The 23,831-nt window shown below is 50.9% G+C and overlaps 8 protein-coding genes across 8 annotated transcripts; 5 read left to right on the top strand and 3 right to left on the bottom strand.

Annotated features, from left to right (window-relative positions):
* Positions 1-47: 47 nt before the first annotated feature.
* On the top strand, positions 48-815 carry LTR84_001929 (uncharacterized protein; the record flags this gene model as incomplete). The annotated part of the gene is made up of 5 exons (XM_064845547.1): positions 48-175; positions 229-248; positions 301-545; positions 599-664; positions 723-815. 5 exons carry the CDS (start codon positions 48-50, stop codon positions 813-815), a joined length of 552 nt encoding a protein of 183 aa, XP_064707092.1.
* Positions 816-1,920: 1,105 nt separating this feature from the next.
* Positions 1,921-3,428, top strand: LTR84_001928 (uncharacterized protein; the record flags this gene model as incomplete). The annotated part of the gene is made up of 2 exons (XM_064845546.1): positions 1,921-2,058; positions 2,148-3,428. 2 exons carry the CDS (start codon positions 1,921-1,923, stop codon positions 3,426-3,428), a joined length of 1,419 nt encoding a protein of 472 aa, XP_064707091.1.
* A 1,220-nt stretch (positions 3,429-4,648) lies between these two features.
* Positions 4,649-5,242, top strand: LTR84_001927 (uncharacterized protein; the record flags this gene model as incomplete). The annotated part of the gene is made up of 3 exons (XM_064845545.1): positions 4,649-4,684; positions 4,783-4,855; positions 4,923-5,242. 3 exons carry the CDS (start codon positions 4,649-4,651, stop codon positions 5,240-5,242), a joined length of 429 nt encoding a protein of 142 aa, XP_064707090.1.
* Positions 5,243-6,954: 1,712 nt separating this feature from the next.
* LTR84_001926 (uncharacterized protein) lies at positions 6,955-8,080 on the bottom strand (the record flags this gene model as incomplete). The annotated part of the gene is made up of 2 exons (XM_064845544.1): positions 6,955-7,850; positions 7,975-8,080. 2 exons carry the CDS (start codon positions 8,078-8,080, stop codon positions 6,955-6,957), a joined length of 1,002 nt encoding a protein of 333 aa, XP_064707089.1.
* Positions 8,081-8,820: 740 nt separating this feature from the next.
* LTR84_001925 (uncharacterized protein) lies at positions 8,821-10,716 on the bottom strand (the record flags this gene model as incomplete). Its single annotated transcript, XM_064845543.1, has 1 exon — positions 8,821-10,716. The coding sequence occupies one exon, from the start codon at positions 10,714-10,716 to the stop codon at positions 8,821-8,823; it is 1,896 nt and encodes a 631-aa protein (XP_064707088.1).
* A 3,451-nt stretch (positions 10,717-14,167) lies between these two features.
* Positions 14,168-16,606, top strand: LTR84_001924 (uncharacterized protein; the record flags this gene model as incomplete). Its single annotated transcript, XM_064845542.1, has 1 exon — positions 14,168-16,606. One exon carries the CDS (start codon positions 14,168-14,170, stop codon positions 16,604-16,606), a length of 2,439 nt encoding a protein of 812 aa, XP_064707087.1.
* Positions 16,607-17,880: 1,274 nt separating this feature from the next.
* On the bottom strand, positions 17,881-19,722 carry LTR84_001923 (uncharacterized protein; the record flags this gene model as incomplete). Its single annotated transcript, XM_064845541.1, has 1 exon — positions 17,881-19,722. The coding sequence occupies one exon, from the start codon at positions 19,720-19,722 to the stop codon at positions 17,881-17,883; it is 1,842 nt and encodes a 613-aa protein (XP_064707086.1).
* A 1,240-nt stretch (positions 19,723-20,962) lies between these two features.
* LTR84_001922 (uncharacterized protein) lies at positions 20,963-23,830 on the top strand (the record flags this gene model as incomplete). The annotated part of the gene is made up of 1 exon (XM_064845540.1): positions 20,963-23,830. One exon carries the CDS (start codon positions 20,963-20,965, stop codon positions 23,828-23,830), a length of 2,868 nt encoding a protein of 955 aa, XP_064707085.1.
* Between the last annotated feature and the right edge of the window lies 1 nt (position 23,831).

The following is a 23,831-nucleotide window of genomic DNA, read 5'->3' as shown; positions in this document are numbered from 1 at the left end:
CCTTACCGCAACCTCCCTTCCACACCCTCACCACTTGAGCCGCAATCATGGGTCTTACTTTCTCAAAACTGTTTGACCGGCTTTGGGGAAAGAAAGAGATGAGAATCTTGATGGTTGGTCTCGATGCTGCCGGAAAGACCACCATCCTGTACAAGCTCAAACTTGGTGAAATTGTGTATGTTTACGGCCTCCGGATGTCCTCTTGATAAGGCGCTAACTGTGGAACAGAACCACCATTCCCACGATCGGTACGACCAATCTATCTTCAACTTTCCTACGTGATACTAAACTATTCCTCAGGCTTCAACGTCGAAACCGTCGAGTACAAGAACATCCAGTTCACCGTGTGGGACGTCGGTGGTCAGGACAAGATCCGACCTCTCTGGAGGCATTACTTCCAAAATACCCAGGGTATCATCTTCGTAGTCGACTCCAACGATCGAGATCGTGTGGTCGAGGCACGTGAGGAACTTCAGCGCATGTTGAACGAAGACGAGCTCCGTGATGCTCTTCTCCTGGTCTTTGCCAACAAACAGGATCTTCCAGTATGCGAAAATGAACGATCTGGCCTAAACATGAATACTGACAAGGACGATAGAATGCCATGAATGCCGCCGAAATCACCGACAAACTTGGTCTTCACAGTCTCCGACAACGTGCCTGGGTAAGACAGCCTCGATCTTTCATTCAATCGAACCCAATGCTAACCACTTCTGAAATAGTACATCCAATCGACTTGCGCCACATCTGGTGATGGTCTCTACGAAGGACTCGAATGGTTGTCTAACTCACTCCGCAAGGCTGGACACAACTAAATGGACGATACATCTGGATAGCAAATCAATCAAAATTGTTTGCATAGTCGAGTTCTTCGGACCACGAATTTGCCTGTTCACATTTACTCTCCGTCCAAACCAGGAAGTCTTTTTGATACAAGAATTGCTGAAAGGGCCAAAGCCGTGAGTACCGAGCCCCAGTCCACAGCAACCAGCTTGTTCACGGTGAAACGCTCTTCCATCACGCATATGAATGATCTGCCTATGTCTGGTCTGTTACCAAGGTCACTTTGGGGGAGTTTAATCCATAGTTTTTGTGCGTTTTGCTGGCATAACCTTGGCTTCGGGAGGCAGGCTCCGGAATTCTGCAAGAACGAAGCGGAGGGTGTGTAAGCAAATGAATGGAATAGAATATCACTTTTATCAAAATGCAAGATCACCGAAATTGTGCTGCCTAGAACAATTTGTAGACGACAGACTTCCGGAATGTTTGGAATGTGGCCGTCACTCAGCCTCAAAAAAAGAACCATCTTGCAGAGGCGACTTTATCCTATGCACCAGCCCCAGAAATGCCCAGGATCTGCTTGTTGAGCCCCTATGATGCCTAAAAGTGATTGCCTCGGGGTCCACCGGTCGCTTTTCCAAGCCTATAAGGGCTAACCGTCATACGGCCCAACCGCCCAGGCGAGGCGAGATTCCAGGGACTTCGGGAGCAATTTGGGTTTAGATGACGACTGCAGGCTTAGGCTGCACTTTTGGGTGACAGTCACTACTGCTCCGTACCAGTTCCACCTCCACTGCTGCTACGCGGCGACGTCTCTGACAGGTAATTCGCTTACTGCCGACCACAACCATAACCCTCGTTCCTCAATTCCAGCCCTTCAGCGCAGTTGGCGATGTTGATACACGAATAATCCCACAAATGCCATATCTGGTTGTGCCCATTCGTTTCTTGTCTTTTGGTGAATCTTCGACCTCCTCTTTGAGTCACGCACTCGGACTCTTGACTCTCCAGCTCTCCTCCCAGAACCCACCCTCGTGTGTGTCTGATCCCCATTGAATTCGTCTGTTCGAAAGACTGTCTGCGCATCCCAGATAGAAGTACGGCTATTCAGACAAAGCCTACCACCCGCGCATAGTCAAAATGCCTGGTCCTCCACCACCTCCGCCGCCGCCGCCTCCCCCTCCACCTGGGGCAGGCTTTGGTGGTCCTCCTCCCCCTCCACCACTCCCTGGGAATTCTAAATCTGCAGGGCCACCCAAAGCAGCAATGAAAGGACGGGTATGTCGATCCTAGTTCTTCTCTGTTGAGCCAGACACAGAAGTATTGCGGAGTACTAGGTTACAAGACATGTATTGACTGGTTTGCAGGATGCTCTATTGGGAGATATCACCAAAGGAACAAGACTCAAGAAGGCTGTCACCAATGATCGATCCGCACCTGTGATAGAGAACAAGGGCGGTGGAGGTGGTGGCGGAGGTCCTGTGCCAGGAGCACCTCCAGTGCCCGGAATGAGGGCGCCCAGTGGACTTGCACCACCACCTCCCAGTGCAAACCGAGCACGCAGCAATAGTGATAGTGGGCAGGACACCTCCATGGCTGCTCCGCCTCAACTGGGTGGCCTCTTCGCCGGCGGCATGCCAAAGCTGAAAAAGACTCGGGGTGGAATCAATACAGGGGCAGATGGTGCAGATGGACCACATTCTGACTCGGAAACCAGCAGACCAACCCCTCGACTCCCAGTCAGTGCAGCACCTCGTCCGCCTTCTATGCCTGCTCCCTCTATCCCAAGTTTCAGACCACCTCTCCCAGGATCCATAGACTCGGCGCCAGCAGTACCTAGTCCGCTCGCCAGCCTCAAGAAGGTTCCTCCGAAACCACTGGCCAAACCTTCATCTATTGCCAACTTGGCAGCAGGAAAACCACCACCTCCTCCACCTACAGCAAGGAAGGTCAGCAGTTTTGCGCCTCCCCCAGCACCTCCGCCGCCTCCGCCTCCGGCTTCTTCAACTTCTTCTTCAGGATTTGCTCCTTCAGCACCTCCACCTCCACCACCTCCGCCACCCTTCAGCTCAGCTCCCACCCCTCCAGTACCCAGTTTCGCGCCACCAGCTCCTGGCCCTCCTCCGCCACCTCCCCCTCCTCCACCATCCAGTTCAAGTCCAGCACCCTTTTCAGCACCTCCTCCGCCGCCTCCGATGCCACCTTCGGCAGCACCTAGAGCGGCAGCACCTCCCCCGCCGCCTCCACCACCCCCAGGACCACCACCCCCTCCAACGTCACATCCGTCAACAAATGGCGCGGGCGCATCACTGGCAATGAAGGCGGCTACAACCGCTTTCGGGAGACAGTCTTCTTATTCGGCAACCGAAGCTCCCCCGTCGCCCTCATCACCCGTCTCTCCACCAGGATCAAGGCGGATGACCCAATTACCTTCCAGGTCTACTTTGGATGCTAGTTCTTACACTCTTTCCAATGGGGGTGGTCTGGGTTCTCCAGGTCGATCTGGCACATTCAGAATCGAGGACAATAGATGGAAATTCCAAGACGAAAGCCAATTACCACCTCCCCGTCAATTCACTGGTGTCTCGAAAAGGTACCGTGCAGGAAGAGGTAGCAGTGTTCCGTTGGATTTGGCAAGCTTAGAATAGGGAGCAGAGATTCGTGTTTGCCCTCACAAACTACCTGGCAAGCATATGCTTCGATGTACCCCTTCTCTACACAACAAAACGGAATTTCCAGGCATGTTCAGGACAAAGTTCCGAGACATGTGCATTGAGGGCCACATCTTGCAGGCCTTGTCACTCTCAAATGCAGGGTCACATGTTCAAGACATTGTGCGAACTGGACCCATGACATGAATTAGCAATCCATCTTCGACTTGGAAAGCAGTACAACAATGGCCGTTGAGAGACTGACGAAGGATCTAGCAACGCAAATGCACTTTTGGTACTGTTGGCATTCGAAAAACCATGGACAGCCCAGATATAAAATACATCCAGCCAGTATGGAGACAGCCAGATCGAGATTCTCAGGACAGCAGCCCGGTCATGTTGAATGCGACATACCCTAAGTACAAAGGAGTGCTACCACCCAGGCAGACGCTACTGAGGATAGAAATTCGGGTTGAAAGAAATCAAATGTCTCACAAGTGAGAAAGAGTATATCTAGAAATCCAGACAAGTTCAACAAAGCAAGAGCGATGTAGCTAACAACCTTCTGGATTTGAGGCGACAGGGAATGGCTGTAGCATATTGGCTGTACATGGAAAACATGGTAGGCGACGTTATAATGTATATTCTAACGATCATCTAATACGTTTGTTTTTCACAAGTTCCGTTCTTGTTAAGACCTATCCGCTCAATCTCTCTCTATTCTCTACACTCTTCTCACCTACTACTTCAAGTTAACGCTCACAGAATCCCTCGCCCAGCACGCTCGTTGACGAAACCCGGTTGAGACGAAGGCGCCCGCCATGTCATCGCGTGGCCTCAGCGAGGACTTCTAGTAACTACTATGAAGATTTACTTTTCTTTTAGCACTAGTCTACATATTCTTCACTTCATTCTCTCTGATTCGGGAAATCACTCAATACGGTCTAGAACCTAGGGCTACATATATTCCTCCTTCACCTCCCAACATTGCCCTTCTTTTTTTCTCTCTTTCCCTCATCCTCAAACATTGTCCGAATTTTCTATTGATTCTTTAGGGTTAAGGATACTTCTTCTTATCGTATTGTATATCTTCTTCTGTTCTCTCGCTCCTCTTCGCTTCCTCGTACTGACTACTCCTTGAGAAAAACTCAACTGCCCTCGTCGATCTCTTCCTTTCTGTCCATAGCTTGTCCTTGATCCCAACTACTTCCGCCAAAATGCCTATGGTTTGGAACTCCGATGCCGATGCGAGGGTAAGCTTTCTTCGCCCTCTTTTTACTCTCTCTGCGAGTTTCCACTGCAGCCCCAGCTATCTTTGCAAATGAATCGGTTCTAAAACCTCGTGATCAAGCTCTTTGCTGCTGTCCTGGCGACCTCCGATGTGAAAGTCAACTATGCTGCAGTTGCCGCTATGATGGGTAATGGTGAGCTGTTCTGACTCACTCCTCCTCTCCGCAAGCTTTTGTATATTGACCTTTTACTGCTAAACAGATTGCACTGCCAAAGCCGTCACACATCGCATTGGCAACATCAAGAAGGTGGCAGGTTCAACAATCACTAACGATGGTGATGCGTCTGCTACGGGAACCCCCAAGACCACCACGCCCAAGGGCCGAAAGCGAGCAACAAAGACAAATGATGACTCCACTCCGTCCAAGAAGTCCAAAGTCGCTGCAACCACAACACCCAAACCTACCAAGAAAGATGCTCCCTCCACCCCTGCAGTTGTCAAGGAAGAGAAAGCTGAAGACACCGATACCGAAGATACCAAGGACGGCAGTATTACCACTCCTAATGGTGACAACGCCTGAAAAACACCTTTGAAGATCAGATCGACCTTGTTCTTCTAGCAATGAGATTCTACAGCAAAAGAACGCATTTCATGTTGCAGCACGGGTGATCGCGTGATGATTCTGGGCGAGGAGAATCTAATGGGGTGAATCATGGGCATGGCAGTCACTGCTCATGCGGTCACTGCACTCGGTTGAGATCCGTTATGGATATTGAATATGAGCTGGCTTCTAATATCTTCGACTTGAGGAGGTAGTCCTCAGGGTAGGCTTCGTACTCAACTAATACGTAAGCAGCCCACCCTTCTCGATGGAATTAGACGAGATCAAAGAAAATAGCTTGAATTGCTCTCTACATTTCCTTCTTCTTTCCTCAGTAAATGTTCCCTTCCTCTCAATGTTCAGTTGATTTCTCATATCCGCATACGATGTACCCGCTAACCTAGGATTTGCAGCCTAGTACGTCCCATTCCACTGAAACGTCAACACATATCTGGTCTCTGCTCCACCGCGTCTACATCTTACAGTACAAATTGTCTCGCTGCCCGCTCCTTGTAACCCATCATTATAACCACAAAAGAGCTAAACGGATCTTCTGTGGGATATGTGACATTCTCAGGATTATCCATTACTTGGAAATCTGACATAGCTCGGCAGCTCCTGGTGAGAGCGCAGGAGGTAGACCCTAGTCTCCGATGTCCTCCTTTAGTACCGTCTGCCCGAACAAGTCCTGCCATACTGTAAAATTCCACACGCGAATAGATGGACTTGAGCTACGTAATGGACTAAGATTCCGAATAACTATCACGTGGTCCCTTTGCAGGCTCATCCTCAAGAGCTCAGTATAATGAAATCCATGTCTGTTCATTTCAAGGATGATGGGAAACTGTGAAGTCCAAATTGCATTCAGCCTCGCCAGCCTTGCCCCATCCGACTCTTGGCAACTACACGTGACACAATTCTCCGCCAAGAAAACTACTACCACCGCAAACAGGCTAGCGTCCGCAGAATATCCTCGAGTACAAATTCTACCACCAGCGCCTGTTCTCTCTTCTGCTTCTCTTTCTTTTTTTCTTTTCCCTCATCATCAGTAGAGGTGTTACAAATCTATGTAAACACTTTTACCGAAGCTCCACTACGGTGGCTTGCTGAGGGCTATTCTTCTCCATGTGGATTTCCTTCCGTTCCCGGCTTCGCAGAGCAGACTTGCCAGGCACCGTTCCTTTTTTCCCAACATACTATGGTCGCGATTGTTGCGCTCGTGCGGTGCGCCGTGACTGTGGAGGAGATGCTACATACCCCCTGTTACAATCAAAACATACTTGTTATCAATGAATGATGAAATCATGAGCGCTGCTGAATGTGAGACTTTGAGTGCTTAAAGGTGCTGGAGAGGTGAGAGTGGTGACTGGTTCAATGGTGGAAGTTTGAGATTTCTCCAGATTCAAGAGTTTGTTTTTTCCTCTTGAATTCCAAGCCTGTGACAAGAATTGAATTTCTTTTTCAGTGCAATAAGTCTATCTCCGTCTTGCGTGATTACCCATGCATTCCACACTTTTGATGGTTCTCATTGTTCGTGATCATGCCCCCGCCGTGACCATGCACGATGCGATGTTTGGAACTTGCCTACGCAGTCTTAATCAAGTGCTCTCGCAGGGATTTGGATTCCTTCATATCTTTCCCTCTGGCATATCATGCAATGAAGACCACATTTACCCTCCCAAGTGAAATACCTAGACAGCACGCCCTGCCTGCCCCAGCTGAATCCTTCCACCCGTAGGTTGCTCATCATTGCGTAAAGACGACCAACTCGCGACGTCTTTCTTGACCAGCACCATCTCAAGCTTCGTGCCCATGATCTTGAACGAACTCTTCTCGGGATCCACGGGCGCAAACAGCGGCAACACACTCGCGAACCTCTTCCCATCACTCGTCGGCAAATCCAGCGTGACCGTCTCTCCGCTCTCGGCAAACTCAACCTTCGCCCGCGCCTTGTCAATCTTCTTCAGGTAGAAACTGACAATGACACTGGACGGGGTCTGGTAGAAGTCGTTCCGCACGGTCGGTAGCTTCTCCTCCTCCTCTGCCTCTGCAGGCCCACCATGACCGTCATCAGCATCTCTGATCTTCTTCTTCTTGCCCACATAACAATGCCTACTGCGCGTCCGACAGCCCTCGATCTTCAGGAACTCATCGAACTCCAGCACCCGCCGCTTGCAGCATGTCCAGCCTTTACTGCCTTCGTGGAAGATCGGTACGCCGGGGTGGTATGTGCATTCCTCGTCGTCCCGCGCCACGCTGCTGTCCTGTGACTTCCCGCACCCGCGTCGCTTGCAGCTTGCGCTTGGCGGGATCGAGGCGTCTGGGTCGTCGGACTCGTCGGGTGGTGGTTCTGGCTTCGGTGTGCTGGATGGGGTGGGTTGTTGCGGCGCGGAGAGGGTGTTGGTGGTCATTGGTAAGGGTGCGAAGACTGGGACGGCCGATGAGGATGAGGATGGTACGTCTTCAGGCGCGGGTTTTGGTGCGGGTGCGGGTGTGTCGTCGACGGTGGAGTGTTTTCCTGTCGTGCACGGAGGGATGGCGAGGAATTCGTCAAAGGTGAGGACTCGGGGCTTGCAGCATTTCCAGCCTGGAAGTTTGACGATCAGCGGTCTGCTCTCGACGATATGCAAGCCACAGATAGAGGTTGAGAGCCTGTGGGAAATGTCGTAGCGCAGGCGAAGGAGGGGCAATTCAATTGATGCAGTACACACCTTTCTGTCCTTCGTGAAACTCAGGCGGTCCTGGGTGGTATATACATTCTTCTTCAGGATCTTCAAACACCTTCCCACATCCCTTGTGGACGCATTTCTGGGCCATGATTCTTTTGGTTTGACTCAAGGCGCGCAGGCCGGTTCCCTCAGGTACCCAGGCCGGACCAAAGAGGATAGAGATATCTGCAGTCTGCGAGATGAGGTCGGTGGACAACTCGAGGTGCGCATGCCAGATCGCCTGGCTGATGGTCTGCAGTTTCTCGATCAAGTGGAATTGGAGCAGGCGTTTCTCGGATCAGTACCTAGGTAAGTAATGATTCAGTTCCAAAAGTGAGATCGGCGACTCTGATGATGAGCCTTGGCGTTTCCAGAAGCATCTGAGACAACTTGGGCAAAGTACGGAGCACTACATCAGCCTTGTCCAGCATAATTGTATTTCGGCTTGCAGATCACTGCCCTCATCCCAGTGAACACTAGTCATACCATATTGTCAACGTGGCAAGCGAAGGTGTATTTGCAAGATCCTCAGACCTTGACATTGAGTTGAGTCTTTCTTGATTGTTATCTGGCCATGATATAGGCCACAAAAGTCCAGTAGCCTGACATCATATTCAGACACTGTTATTATATACAACACCATTACCATCACCTGAACTCCTTACAGTGTCCACCAATCCCTTGAGCCTGAGCCCATCGTGTATCCAGTTCCTCGCTGATGCACGAAAACACTCCATCCCAAAACCTCATCGAGTGGAGCATGAATGGCCAATTACCTCCAACACAATCCCTGGAAATGTAAGAAAACAATGGTCTATCAACGCCAGTGATGAACTCATCAGTTCATGTCTAAGCCTTCCTCTTCTTGCGTTCCCCAATCTGTCGAGCTATACCCAATTCCCTTGCAGGACTTGGACTCACAAAAGTTACGTGCTTCTCTTCACGTTCTTCGCCTTGTCGGCGAATTGCTGAGGGTCTTCTGACATGGGTAGGTCTGGTTGGTGCGCAACTCGCTTGAAACTCAGGCGCTGGTAGTACACTGCGAGCATCGTCATCATCGCCTTGCACCTCAAACTCGACCTCGCCGATATCGTGGTCATCGGAGTTTGAGGTACTAGCTGGAGAATGTGCTTCGTACTCCTCGTCATCATCCACGAGACTTGGCGCTTGATTGGATTCGCTGATTGGTGAAGGGTCCGAGGGTGGCAATTGTGTAGGCGTATCGTGACTGAGTGGAAGAGCCATGTGTCGGGGTCGATGTGGAGTGAATGATTCGTTCACACCGTCGTAATGTTGGAAGTCACCTGCTCGAGGACGTGCTGCAGGACGATTTAACATGGTTGTGCTCAAGATGGGTGAAGCCATGGGTGACTTGGCAGGCTTGCGGAGTTGCTTAGACCCAGCGACCTGTGGATGTCGGCCTTGTGCGGCATCTTGCACGGGAGTGTCGACTTGCATGTCATCATCCTCAGAATCAGACTCAACGATTTGTGACTTGGTCTTGGCATCAGAGACTATATCTAGGAGATCAAGACCGAGACCCCTATTCTTGATCAAATCTGAAAGATGTGGCGTGAGGCTCGATGCCTTGAAGTCTGGAGATGCTTTCTTCGGTGTGGGAAGTGATGATTCAGATAATCGAAGACTTTGCAGTTGTGTCTGTCCTGGTGAGAGTAATTTGGCTGATCTAATCAACGGATGGACGTTCGTAGCCGTGGGAGTGATGACGGGTTCGATGCCTACCATGACACCGGAGTCATCATATTCGACTGCTTCGCCGCAAGCGTCCGCTGCTGCATCGTGGCTTGCAAAGCTCCTACCATGGCCGATACGGCAATGATTGATGAAACCTTGAGCACTGCCAAAGTCGTGTCGACCACAATCAGGGCACACTAACTTGACCATGACACCATCCGATTTCCTCTTCACAATCATAGGACCAGTAGCTTTTTCTTTGGGTTGACCATATCCTGCAGGAAGAGCCTTAAGCTTACCACTTCGTTGTGATCGAGCAGAGTTGATCGATTGAGGCGTTTCATTGAAGCTACCTCTCATTGATCTACTCTTCATGGGTGATTTTCCAGCCGGCGTGTGAAGGATGGGTTCAGGCTCGCCACCATCAAAGCGATGATCTGGAAGTAGCCATTTGGCATAATGCCGAGAATATGGGCCACTTACAACACCCCATGGAGCTGGAGATTGTGGGAGGGGAGTCTTGAATTCGCTTCTCAGAGACGGTCCGACTCCATTGCTTACACCCACTGATAGTTGTTGAGTGGTAGGATAAGGAATCTCGGTACAACGACGAAGTTGCTCCAAAGCAATCTGAGTCTTGGCAATTTCTTGATCAATCAGACGGAGTTCTTTGTGCTTGAGTAGGATTTCAAGACTCATTTGCGTCTGTATCACACTCCGAATAGATTCAAGTCGCTCGGTCGAAGTGGCTGAGTCAGAAGGCAAGGTCTCTATCTCCTGAACTTCTTGTTTCATTTCTGGGGGTGAAGGTAGGAAAGAGGGTGGTTCAAACGTAGTACTGGGTTGTTTTGATTCTGTGGCAAGGCCAGTACTGTGTGTGAAAGTGGAATTACCATGTAAAACCTGTGCTCTGTTCGAAACCTTGGGTCGCTTCTTTTCAGGTTGAGAATGTTGATCAATAGAATTCTTGCGTTTGAGTGAAGACGATGACACGGTGGAAACAGGACCAGGTGAACCTGGAGAGTCTTTGGTTGGAACAAACATCCTCATTTCTGGGGAATTGATCTTATCACAACCTGTCCACGATAAGAGTCGCAACATGTTTGGTTGCTCCTCTGGTTGATGCAGCGATGAGTCTGCCTCTTGCGCGCGATCATTTGACTCACTGAGTCACCAATTCAAAGTACTTCCACCAGCAGCCATGTGTTTCGGTGATCCGGATCCTTAACTCCGTTGAGTGAATTTCACACTCAAATAGCGATCTAGGACGTGGGAGGCCCCTTCCAAGATTGCGAAGAACTGGTTGTTTCACAAGCAAGAGAGTAAACTCCGAGTTTGCAGTTCGTCGAATCTGGTAGGTGAACGACGGTAGTTGAGATTTGAGGTTGGAAGGTACGGTTCTATTCGGCGCAGCGACGATGAATTACAAGGATTAGGGTGGTATATAAATGCGCGCAGCGCCTAGAAGTCAGAAGTAGTGAAGGACAGAGTGTGTATGGTCGACAGGCAGTGGCGAGGCAGTGGTGCGGAATGAATGACGCAGAAGACGTGAAGTCGCGGATCCAGTCGGTTGGCAAGCGGCCGATAAAGGTGAGATGTTGTTGAAGGCAGGAAGTGAAGACGTCGGAAAAGGAAGAGAAGATTAAAAAGACGATAGAAATAATAGGCGACAAGAAACAGGTGTTGAGACAAAGGTAGAAGGCGACAATCAGTGAAGTGATACAAGTGTGGAAAGCGTAAGGTTCAGAGGGCAGTTGTGATGCAGATAGGAAGATGGATGGTGAGAGTCAAAGAGGCAAGAAGCAAACAGATCAGGTCGCAGGGTGGAAGGAAAGAGAAGGGGAAAGGGGGAAAGGGCGACGCAGCAGCGAGCCAGACTACGAGGTACACTGGGCGTGACCGCGGATGCGAATGCGGGTGCCAGGCCCAAACCCTGAGGGCGAAAATGCGGCCACGACTCTGGTTCCATGGCCCAGTGGCCCACCCATCAGCAAGACCAGGCAGAACCAGGCAGGCCCTAGGAAGTCAGGAAGTCCTTCCCCAAGACACAAAAACTGTCAGGTTTGCTCCATGACCACTTTAGTGGATCCAAGCACGACACTTTTAGCTTGTCGTGTAACCAATCGCTATGTGCCAAGACAGGCTAGTGGAGCGCGGGAGAGCTGCTAGTGGTCACAGTGGGTCACAAGTGCATAAATAGGCAAATCCCGGGATTCTAGGTGGGCTGCCACAGGGAAAGAGCAACTCACTTGTCCAGTCACCTGATTCAGTGCCTCACTGATAAGAGATAAGGCATGACCATCCGAAAAGCCGGGAGTCATGGTTGCTTAGCGACTCTTTTGACGTGACCTTCACATTCATGATTATTGCTACCTAACCTAACCTAGGTACATGTTATTGATTTGTCTATTTGTCTGGTAAGTTTCCTTGTTGACCACAGTAGGTGATGAGTGGATAACCTTTGCATCATCGATCTCCTCCGCATCCGCCTAATTCGGGCGAGATCTTACCCAATACCCGTCGCACACATCCATCCTCTGGTGAAGTTTTGTGGTGCGCATTCGGCCGTTCTCCAGTTTACGGAAATGCGCCAGTATGGCCACCGGAAACGCAATCCGGAGATATCACTCTTTCATGGTCGCATGGGGACTTGTATGTAAATTGCATACAATTAACTACCTATGCTCTTTCTTTGGGTCTTTAGATGGCATGTGCATGCGACTGCCCTTCTAACATTACCTGGGTAACCATGACTGTGTATGATTCATGGAGACAGTTACATGCTAGCTAAGCACATTCTACCTTAGACCGGAAGTCCACAATGCTTGAGGACATCGAAATATAGCTCATGGAGTGACCCAGGCCTCAATGGTCTCATCTTGTACTAGAGAGTCCCCAACTCGAAGGCAATGAAGCCATCTACACCTCATCGAGATTGCATCACTTTACGCCTGAGGTAAGCAAGTTACATGATCCAATCCATGCGGCGTTCAACAACTTACCGGAGCAATTGGATACTCCTTCCGTTGCCTGGTGCATTCCATTACAATGCAAATTGCTGTTTCACCAGCAGTCCTGCAATACATCAAGAAAATACTCATCATGATGAACTGACTTCGAATTTAGATCGCCAATTTTCCATTGTTAGATTGACCCAAGTATGGCAGGCATGATAGTGTACAAACACAATCTCGGGGCGTACGAGTTTTTGTCCAACATTCTCTCCTTTCACGCTAATTATCACTATATCTTGCGGAGTGTATGGAGTACGCTCAGAATAATTACCTCATTGCATCCAGTGCTCGGCTCTAAGCCCACGGACACAGGGGCCGGATTGGCCTCCTCCACAAAGGCCCATCCGACATTACTTGTACAGCGCCCTTTCCACTGGCTATTAGACGACTCTGTCCGATGCACGGAGAGAAGATCTAGATGGACGTGGTATCTGGTTTCGCCTAATCATGACCCGAGTCAGTCTAGATCTTGGCTGGACTTGAAAGTCAGCAAGGAACCGAAGCATATGTACACGACACGACAAGGGAAGTTTGCACGCGAAAAATCCGTTAACAGGCATCCAGAAGCCGATCCCAAGAGATCTAAATTTATATCCTCGCGCAGTGATTGCTGGAGGATGGCCACGATGGCTTCTCATTTGTTCCCAGGAGTACACCAGATGGAACGGCCACTGGGAGTACTATGTCTACTGGTTCCCCCAATCCAGGATGATTTCCACATAATGGACGTTGGTTCCGAAATCACAGTAGCTCATCATTGTTGATCCGTCTCTCGATGAAGCGCACTACCCACATTATCCAGAGAAGTCGATTCTTGCCGAGAAGCCGAATACTTTTCATGAACCACGTTGGAATTCGCCACCCCAGTTGGAGAACCACAGTCGCACCGCCACAATAACAGCCACTTATATTTTGAGAAGCCAACTGCCCTGCATGAGATCGTCGTTCGCTCGCTCTTGATTCCCATCAATCATCTACCGATTTTGCGTCTATCCAACTGACGCTTGTGGCTAGCACAACGTCAATCCAAGTTTCCATCAATCAGCAACCGGTTGGCTTGTAAAGCCACATCTGGAGCTCTGGTTCCAGAACCTTGAAGACCTATCCTCACAGGCTCTTCACCTTGTTTTGTACCTTGCTATGCTGCCTTAGTCTCAACGCCAGCGCGTGTGCCACGCACTCTACTTGCTTGGTTCTTTGGAGTGATCATCCGAGGAATCGATCAACGGTAAGGTGCTATGTCTTTATAGGATTTAACCTCGCAATTGCTATTTTGTTTTCTCTCCTACTGATCCAGACCAGAAGGTCAGCCATGTGTTTCATCTTCCGTATGCAATAGTATCCGTGTCTCGCACGATGCTTGACCTGCATCTATCATAACCAGTCCTGTCGAACCACCCGCATATGAGGTTGTTCTCCGAGCCGATAGCAAATATTACACATTAGAAGAATACTCGGACACTGCATTGCTAACAAAAGTGGTGACAATGAAGTGGCACGCTTTCTTGTATTTGATGCCCATTTTGGGCTCAGTGACGGCGCAATCAGATCCTCTCGACCAGCTTATATCTGAGGCATACTCTGTTTACACGCAAGTGACATCGATTATCGCCTCTGCCGCATCGGCAGCCTCAGTTGCAGCAACGGTTTCTGCATCTTCACCAAGTACGCTGTCATCAGTTACGAGAGCTTCCGCAACGTCCAGTGATGAAGACACCTCAAGTTCAAGCGCAGGACGCAGTTCCTCCGCAGCGTCTGCCTCAAGGGCATCTATTTCAAGCTCAGCTTCAACATCATCTACTGCCTCGCGTTCAAGCAGTGCATCATCGTCAGACCGATCCTCGTCTCTAGCGGCATCATCTGGTTCCTCGAGAACATCTGGTGTTGTGGGAACATCCTCAATCATAGGAGCAACTCTCGAGACCGGCACTGCACTTCCTTCTGCCAATAATACAAGCGGTAGCGGAAATCACAAGCTGCCAATCATTCTAGGCGCCGTCTTAGGAGCGCTCGCCCTTGGACTGTTCATACTGGCTCTCCTCATATGCTGCAAACGTCGACGCCAGCGATCGCACTCTCCCCGACATCGAGCACTCTCCCCTGGAGATGATGAGGTCGATAGCTGGAGGGTATCTAGGCCATCAGGCTTAACTGATGCTTCGAGCCATCATGCTTATGGCGGTGCCGGGTTCGCCCCTCCGATGTCGCAACATCCTGCATTCCGTGGACATCAGTCAGATCACATGAACCCGTTTGTACCTGTTCCACCGCCTCCAAGGAGGTCTGCTCCGAATTCTCGAGCAGGCTTGACGGATGCCTCAGTCCCCGGCGACGACCCATTCCTCGAGAAGGGAATCGGCGGTGGTGCCAGACCAAGTACTTCTCGAAGTCGTGATAGCTCACATGGACGAGGAGGTGCACTAGCCGCGGGTGTGGCTGGCGCTGCAGTTGGTGCAGGGCTTCTACACCACCATCATCGCAAACAGCATGACGATGAGAAAACCCTGGTGACTGAGGAACCTGCCTCATATGCAGTCTCGGAACCTCCTCGTAGTCTTGATCCAGCCCTTCCAGCAAAGATTTCCAGAAAACCTGTTCCGATCAACACTGTCAATAACAGTGAGCCATGGCCGTATTCTCCTGTTTCGCCCATCGATCCAGCTACTGAATCGACCGCCTTGACTGGATTACCTAACCGCACCAGCCAAGAATCACGTCGAAGCTTTAGCCGTGATGCTGCAAGGGCCAATGCCGCTTTCGATAACGAATACTCTCCTCAGAACCATCTGCTGCACGAACCTGAGTTACCAACACCCCAAGTCCAGAGTCATGGCCATGGACAAGCTCTGGCAACAGCAGCTGCTGGCCTCGCTGTAGGCGGCATAGGTGGTGCAGCCTTGGCTCATCATCACGACAATCACCGCCGTTCACGAAGTAGCAGCAGTGGTAGTGGAAATCGTCGAAACATCGGCCATGCGCATGGCCATCACAGCCATAGTCAATCGCCTAGTCGACGACCCGGTCCAATGCTGAATGACAACTACACCCCTGGTGCCTCGACGGACAGCAGTAGCAACAACAGCTACACCTACAGTGACGCCTTACCGGCACAACCCATCCACAACCAGGAAGAGCCTCTCTTCACATCTCAACCAGTGACTGCTCCCGCTCCTGCTCCATTGCAGTCCAACAACCCACCAGCGCCGTACGACGTTCCAGCCGTCCCCACAACACGCAGCCGACGCAACAGCGCCCTTGGCACAGCAGCCCCTAGCGCTGCGGTATACAGCTACATCAACCGGCCAGCAATCCCAAGCCCACTGTCCAGCGAGATCCGACACGACCGATCTTACTCTCCGCCACATATGCCCAGTCGCAGTCCACGCCGTAGCAGTCGTGGACGTGCATCCCAGGACTCGACAGCGTATGACGATGTCTACTCGTCCAATCCATGGGTCGGCAGCGGCGCAGGAGGAGGACATCACTACCCTACTCACAGTGCCATGCTCCCCAGCGAACAACCATATAAATATCGCGAGCGTTCCGCCCACGACATGCCACCGCTGGACAGTGACATCAGCGCCGCCGACAAAGCCATCGTCGGCGACAACGGGTATCCGCACATGGGCGTCCCGCGCCGCAAGTCCGGCGGTGAATATGATTTTGAGAATGGGCCGTTCGGCCCACAGACTCTTCCAGCCCCAACATCAGGTGAGGGGAACGCGACACGCTCCTCGACGCTCAACAGCGACGACAGCACATGGCGTCTGAGCAGTGGGATGCCCGGTGGTTGGCGCCGCGCGAGTGGCGAGTACTCCCGCATCAGTGGTGAGCAACCGAGGCGTATCCCTGGGCGGCTACGGGCGAGCGATGTCGAGAGGGGTGAAGGCCAGCGATATTATGATGGTGTCGGACAGGCGCTTTGAGCGACGAGTCGTAATTCGCTACCTCCTTACCCACCTCTCATCTGCTGAAGCGCCTGGACCTAGCAGGCATGGCAGCCGACATTCCGACACATGATCCATTTCTTTTCACGTTCACGCGGCACGATTATTATGTCCATACCCTCGCTTATTCACGAGATACACGAACAACAGAACCAGGATGCGCCGGAGTACTCTTTATTTCTATATTACTGCTCTTTCCGAGTACTCCTCCTACTCAACGGGTGGCAGACAGCCACTCGCGAATGTACGACAACGACACCAGGAAAAAAAACCCCTCGCTTGTAGAACGTTTCTTTCTGGAAGAGTCAGTGAGCGGTAAACCACAAAAAGACCTGAAAAGTGGGTGAAACAGAACATCGCGAGACAATTCCCTTGGATTCATATAGCTGGCGTCCATGACAGTTTTTAAGTCAGTAGTAGTTATTCGTTAGTCAAGGACATAGCTACCTAGGTGACTAACAAGGAGTACAGTACAGTACATATCAAGTCAGAATCCAATGTCTACCTTACCTGACCTTGCCGTGCCTTGTCTTTACCATCCCGCTACAATAAAAACTGAAATTTACTCCTCAGGCCTGCGGCCAGACATTCATTCATTCATGGAACCAGGGGCTTCTTGAGTATTATCATGGGAAGCGGTCGAGTCGAAGATGTTATATATACGACTGTACATCAGGCTATTGTATGTACCATGTTATGTGATTCCACAGACCGACACTGTGCTTACGTATCTTCCATGTCGTGTGGTTGCCCTTTCGAACTGAACAATTGGCTAGGAATATATTTACCCCAATATGCCCAGTGGGCCTGAGCAGGACAAGTCTCTGGGAATAGTGAATCATAGACAGGGGACGAAACAAGCAGGAAACGAGTTTGAGACATGGAACGTGACATTTACCCATGATTAATAGAATCCGCCACTGATTCCGTTGTTGGTATTCAATTGCCTTCGTTGATTCATAGTCATTCAGGCTCTACCTGGGTAATTCAGTCCTTGCCTCTTAGGCTAAGGCTGGCACAGGTATTAGAGAAGCTAATGCTAGTTATGTCTGTACTTTAGTTATGCATGGTGCTCTAGGTACCTCTGAACCTAGAGACTTCCTGTCCAAGGTGATGGGAGAATCATCTCTACCGACAAGAACGTCATCATATTTCCATGATCGTAAGCACTCAATAAGCCGTGTCTATTCGATAGACCTTGTAGAATCGCAAACCAATATGCACGTTTCCTGCGTTGTACATGGTAAGAATGCTCAATTCAAGAGCTTAACCATATCCCTTGGTACTGTTCCGCTTGGGGAGATGGTTGTTGAACCACGCCACTCATAAGTCTCCATAGGGGGAGGCGTTTCTGGTGCCGGACTGACCTCTACACTCGAATACTCCGATTTTTCAGTTGGATGAATGGTCTCGTTTGAATGTCGGCGAGGCGATAGTGGCACAGGAGGTTGTTTCTTGGAAATTACAACGCCCGTCACGATGGACTTTGTAACCTTGTGCGTTTTTGTGAGACGTGTTTGATTTTGAGAATCGCCTGGTCCACGAATCTTGGAGATTTTCGGTCTCCGATTGAGTGATGTCTTAGACTTTAGAGAAGCTTTGCTCTGGTTCTCCTTTCCAAGAACATCGGCAATCTTCTTTCCAGCGCTTGCAGCGTTCTTGAGTTGTTTTCTCGCTTTGTCGATCTTAACACTCCGCGAGGTAACATTCAATTTAATCTTCAGAGGTGAACCACTTGCAGAACGAGGCGTCTTCGAAGGAGTTCGAGGAACATCTCCATTTTGACTGCGTGGAGGGGTCATGGTATGAATCACAGGAGAAGGTAGTAATCGGTTCACAGGCCTCTCGATCTTTGTGGGTGATGGCGGAATTTCTATTTCGATATCTCCTTGAGAAGACCTGACCTTCTCAAGATCTTCCGCCGTATAACTCTCCTTGATGTCGGGTCTTTCGTCATCCCATTCGCGTAATCCAGCTTGATGAGCCACCTCGTCACAGTCGGCTTTCACAACCAGATCCCATAGATTCTCAAGGTCTTTACCTGGAGGCACTGGGTCGCGATTGATCCAGATTGTAGTTCCATCTCGCCGATCTCGAACTATCTGACACATTTCATGGACAATTCGTCGAACGGCAGGAATTTTCATGCTCGTTCCAACTACCACGACCGCATCTGGCCTGGTTCGAAAATCCGCTGTGGTGACTGCCCCAATTGCTTCATCGTCCGGATTATGCTCGTTGTAGAGAACAATTCTCGGTCGTAATCGCCCGACTCCATGGCTTCGCTTTCCGGCGTGAGCGGTTCGAAGTGTATCTGCAGCTACACACTGAGGACATAATGGAGGGGTAGGACCCTGAAAAATATGGGCTTGAAAGTCGGAAATGTGTCGACACTTTTGACACATCATTTTCTCGAGTCCTCCATGCAGTTGAATGGTTTGTGGCCATGGTGCTTTGTGATTCAAGGGTACTTGAGTGGCGAGAGGCGGCAACGAGCTCTCTAGGCCGTCAACATTCTGAGTGTACAAGCGCAACAGTCGGCCTTCGGTCGACAGACGGGCGAGGAATCGATGGAAGGCAGTGGGTTTGGCGTTTTCCGAGAGCTTGGAGAGCTTGCGGACCATATCATGAAAGCTTGAAGTGGAATGATCGTCCTTGTATACCGATGCATCAAAGAGCTCTTTGCCCGAGCTTTTCAGTTTGTGTTCGCCGCGCAAGCTTGTGAAAAGGCCATCGGAAGATCGAAAGTCGGGAATTCCAGCTGAAACAGAAATCCCAGCCCCTGCGATGACCACAATTTTCCGACGAGTTCTCAGTGCTTTGAGTAGTGTATCCAATGCCTCAGCACGATCGTATTCGGATTGGGCGGAGTCAGAGATGAGATCGAGATGTTGTGTTGTGCGTATTTTGGGACCGATCTTCCGGCGCTTGCGTGGAGGAGGCATGTCGTCGCCAGCATGTTGAGAAGGTGGGGGCGTAAGAACGGAGGTTTGCCATCCAGGTGGTAAAATTGGCGAACTCGGAGGGGATGATAAAGGCGAACTGGGAGGGGAGCTCAGAGGGGAAGATAGATCAGAAATGTCGTCGGGAGACATGGTGGTCGCTGTAGTGATCAAGAATGACGTTTTATCGCATGGTTTGGTGTTGTTTGTGTCGGGAAGGAGTGACCATCTGAGAACCTTTTTATAGAATATAGCGATCGTGCGATCCAGGTAAGAGCGGTAGTTGGAATTTCGAGTAGTGGGAAGGGAAGGATATGGGGTATCTCGAGGTTGAGGAACAAAGGAAAGAAAGAGAGAAAGGCACAGTGAGGATGAGGCTGGAACCAAGGACGGTGAGGTGTGCATGCAGTGGAATGACTACGACTACGACTACGACGAAATTACGGAGTAGAGAACGGAGTACGGGGAGTGGCAAGTGCTGCACTGCATTGCAGGCTTGCAGGACCAGGTGGTGCGGGAAGTGGTGCAGCTGGTCGCCTGTGGGCTGTGGATCGTCAGCGGCTGCAAGATTGAGTCTGCGTGTCAGTGATAGAAAAAAGAAACAGGGGAAGAGAACGGGGAGGGGCGAGGGTCCGGATTCTGCACACTGCGGCTGCAATGCAAAACAATGGCGACACAATGTGACCAGATCGTCAACAAAGCCAGAAATGCATGGCATTCCGGATGAACTAGGGCTCATTAGGGGCCCGGGGCTCTTGGGTCGCCTATTTTCTTGACGCCTTAGGTAGGTACGAAACACGATGCAGAGCGAACTCGGTGCCTGACTATGCAGTACTTACGAGTACCTACTCCGTACGCAGTCTGGATGCCCAACCAACAATGCAATCATTGACGTGGATTGTAATAAATGTTAGACAATACCTAGGACTTGGAAATCTAGAAGCACAGTACAGTCATGTCAGCCATATTGGCCTGAAGTAGGGACATCATACAGGTACCTAAACTACCCACCCAGCAGGCCGCGGGGCCCGGGGCCAACTAAAGACCCTGTTTCCCGGGCTACGGATAATAGATCTCCACGGCCTGTGGCTTGACTCTAGCAGTACACTCGAGGTACGGATTATCGATGCAGTGCATGACTCAAGCCTAATAACTAGCCTCGACGGTTCATGCTGTGGCTAGTGCATCAAGATTTCAACCACCACCACTGCATATCCTTTTGACCCACCCCTTTCCAAGTAAACGTTCACACACTTGTGGTATGCTGTGCATTATCATTCCCATAAATCCTTCGTACCCTTGTGATAAATATACCGATAAGTGATTCAACTCTCTTAATTTCGAGGGAGCATGCCTGAAAGGATGATATCTCCATGTTCATAAACAGATCAATATGGATCAACTAGATCAACTCAATTCCAACGAGGACGATTTTGCTTCCGAGGCTTTCTTCAACCAGGGTGCTTTGCAACAGATTCAGCAGACGGATGGAACTGCTGGCCTCGAAGCAGTCGGGAATGTCACTCTCCCCACCAATCCTGCCGTCATTGAGCAGCTTGCCAAACAATGGGATTCGGGTTGTTCCGATCGAGTCGCATGGTCAAGACATGGCCACATCGCAAGCATATCGGACGACGGTACTGTTGTCTACCTGGAGTGCCTCATCTTCAACCACTCCTCCGACTCCTGGGAATTGAGCGGGAGACACACCCTTACCACCATTTTTGAGGATGCTGTCAGTCTGGCATGGAGTTCCACTGGAGGAGAACTCATCGTTGTGGATGCCAAAGGAAGAACTTGGGTATACCATAGCTCTCCTGTCTCCATAAACCGCCTTCTCCTGGTTAGACAAGGCAGCTTGGATGCTGTGGACGAGTTTTCTCAATTGATTGGAATGGCCTGGTTGAATCAGGATCGGCAGGACCGCCCTAGAAATGTGGTCCTCAATGCCGCTAAGAACGACAATAGATGGGTTCACAGCAACGCCAGGGCGAAACCACTTGGTCCGTACTGGCATCGAGCCGTGGCGATGGTCCACCGAAATGGCATACTGACCTTATGCTACCAAAGAGGCGATATGCAATATGTCAAGGTGAAAAGGCAACTCGGTGATTTAGATGATACCCTCTACACTCATGCGGCCTTCGCACCTACTGTCGAAGGGAAAATGCTGGTTGCCTTGCATGCTTGCGACGGTGTCATTTCAGTCTATCTCGTCCAAATCGACTGGTCCGAAGTCAAGAGCAATGTTGAAGGCCAACCAATTCTGACCATCGAGACGGTCGCTACTTGTGTCTCGTCACTACCAACAACATCTGCTGCCATCGGCGGAGATAGCTACGAACCCGATTCGTGGCAACTTAGCCACTTAGCGGTGGTGCAGACCTCGGATGTCGAGAAGACGGTCCAATTATCTCCAGTGATTCTTGCGGTATCCACGGGAGTCAACAATTCAATCGGCGTCGCGGATGCTGGATATCTCGTAACCAGCATCATCAAGAAATGGGCAGTGACACCGGTTGAACAGAAAATGCAGACACGATTCCAGGATCTTCCTTCCAAAGGATCAACTGTATCTGATCCTGCCTCTCTGGTGACACTAGAGCGTCAACCAGACAAAGAGGAACAAGTGATCACGACACTACGCCACCTTGATGGTCTACATGCTGTCATCGTCACAACCCAAGAGAATCGCACCGATTTTCTCAGCTCGGATGATCTGTCGTCCATTTCCTACTCTGCGTCTGTCGAGGAAACAACTTCGATGGCTCAATCAGGGTTTGCATATCCATTCACTTCAACCATTCACTCGCCAGGATTTTCACCCAATGCTTGTGTCAGAGCAGATATTTCTCCCGATGGCAAGACCCAAATAGTCAGTATGGAGTATCAGTTCCATCAAACACAACTGCAACAGCAACAGCAACAACAACACGAGTCAGACCCAGGCACCGAGGTCGCATTGGCTTCTCTAAATTTATCCTTTGCTCGGGCATGTTGGTCGAATTCCACTATTGACGATATCCTTTATTGTGCATTACGGACCGTCCCATCAGGACTCATCCCCACACTCGTCTGCGGAATGTACCGAACGCTTTTCCGGGATACAGAGTACATTCATGAGAAGACACAAGGCTCTGAACTCGAGCGAGTCTTCCACAAGCAAGTCATGGGAAAGGTCATGGCCTATCATGCGGGATTAACAGCACCTTCACGTACTCTCCCCACGGCCTTGACTGAGGCTGGGCCCGGCCGATGTTGGCCATTATCAGCACAATGGGCATGGCTCGCAAACAACATTCGACATACTGCCACCATCCTATATATGAGTCTGAGAGACTTCCAGAACCTCAACATCGTCCTGACCCCCGAGTTCACGGACATGCTATGCTCGCAAATTAAATGGGGCCTGGGAGTGGTGCGCTTCATCATCAACACGATCCTCGAAGTCGGCGATCGCGAGTCCAACCCAGAAATCTTCGTCGACGAGGTTCCTACCCCAGCAAAACCCAACGGCACCACCACCAGCGAAGCGTCGCACCCCGGCATCGCCAGACTAGGCGACACCGCGGGGGACGGCAGCCAAGGCCTCATCGCACTCCTCCTCAACTGCCACTGGTCGCGCATCTTCCTAATCGCATTTGTGCGCGCCGTGCGGGCCTACGCCAAGATCAACGAGCCCAAACTGCAGCACCAACTGCAACTCCTACAGTGCATCCAAGCGCAGACAAACGGGAAGGGCATCTCATTCCAGGCGATCGAAGCCGTGCTCGAGTACCGGTGGGCGGCGGCCGGGGACGTCGAGGGCAACACGCCCGCCACGGCCTCGAAGCAACTGCACATGATGGCCACGGGGACCGTGCCCGAGGGCTACACCGGCACGGTCAAGGCGCTGCTCACGAAACTCATCAACAACAGCGCGGGCCTGCGCGCCAAATCCCTGCTCGACAGGTACAGGCTGTTCACGGACCCCGTGGACCTCGACTACGTGTTCCTGAACAACGAAGTCATCGGGCGCGGCGGCGACGGCGACGGCCAGGTCGTCCGATACGACATCCACAGGAAAAGGCCCATTCTCAGGGGCATCGAGGAGCTCGGCAGTCCCGGGACGTTGATGGTGAGGAAGTGTGTCAGGTGCGGCACCTACAGCGAGGATGTCAATCCGCCGGGCAAGGAGTGGCCACGCCAGATCGCTTCCATGATGGCCAGGTGTGTCTGTGATGGCGCTTGGGTGCTGCAGCCTTGGGATGTCAAGGGTTAGC

Source organism: Exophiala bonariae (assembly GCF_035927105.1).
Source record: "Exophiala bonariae strain CCFEE 5792 chromosome Unknown scaffold_11, whole genome shotgun sequence".
NCBI classification, from domain to species: Eukaryota; Fungi; Ascomycota; class Eurotiomycetes; order Chaetothyriales; family Herpotrichiellaceae; genus Exophiala; species Exophiala bonariae.
The sequence above is the reverse complement of the archived record's forward strand: the minus strand, read 5'-3'. Positions and strand labels throughout refer to the sequence as shown.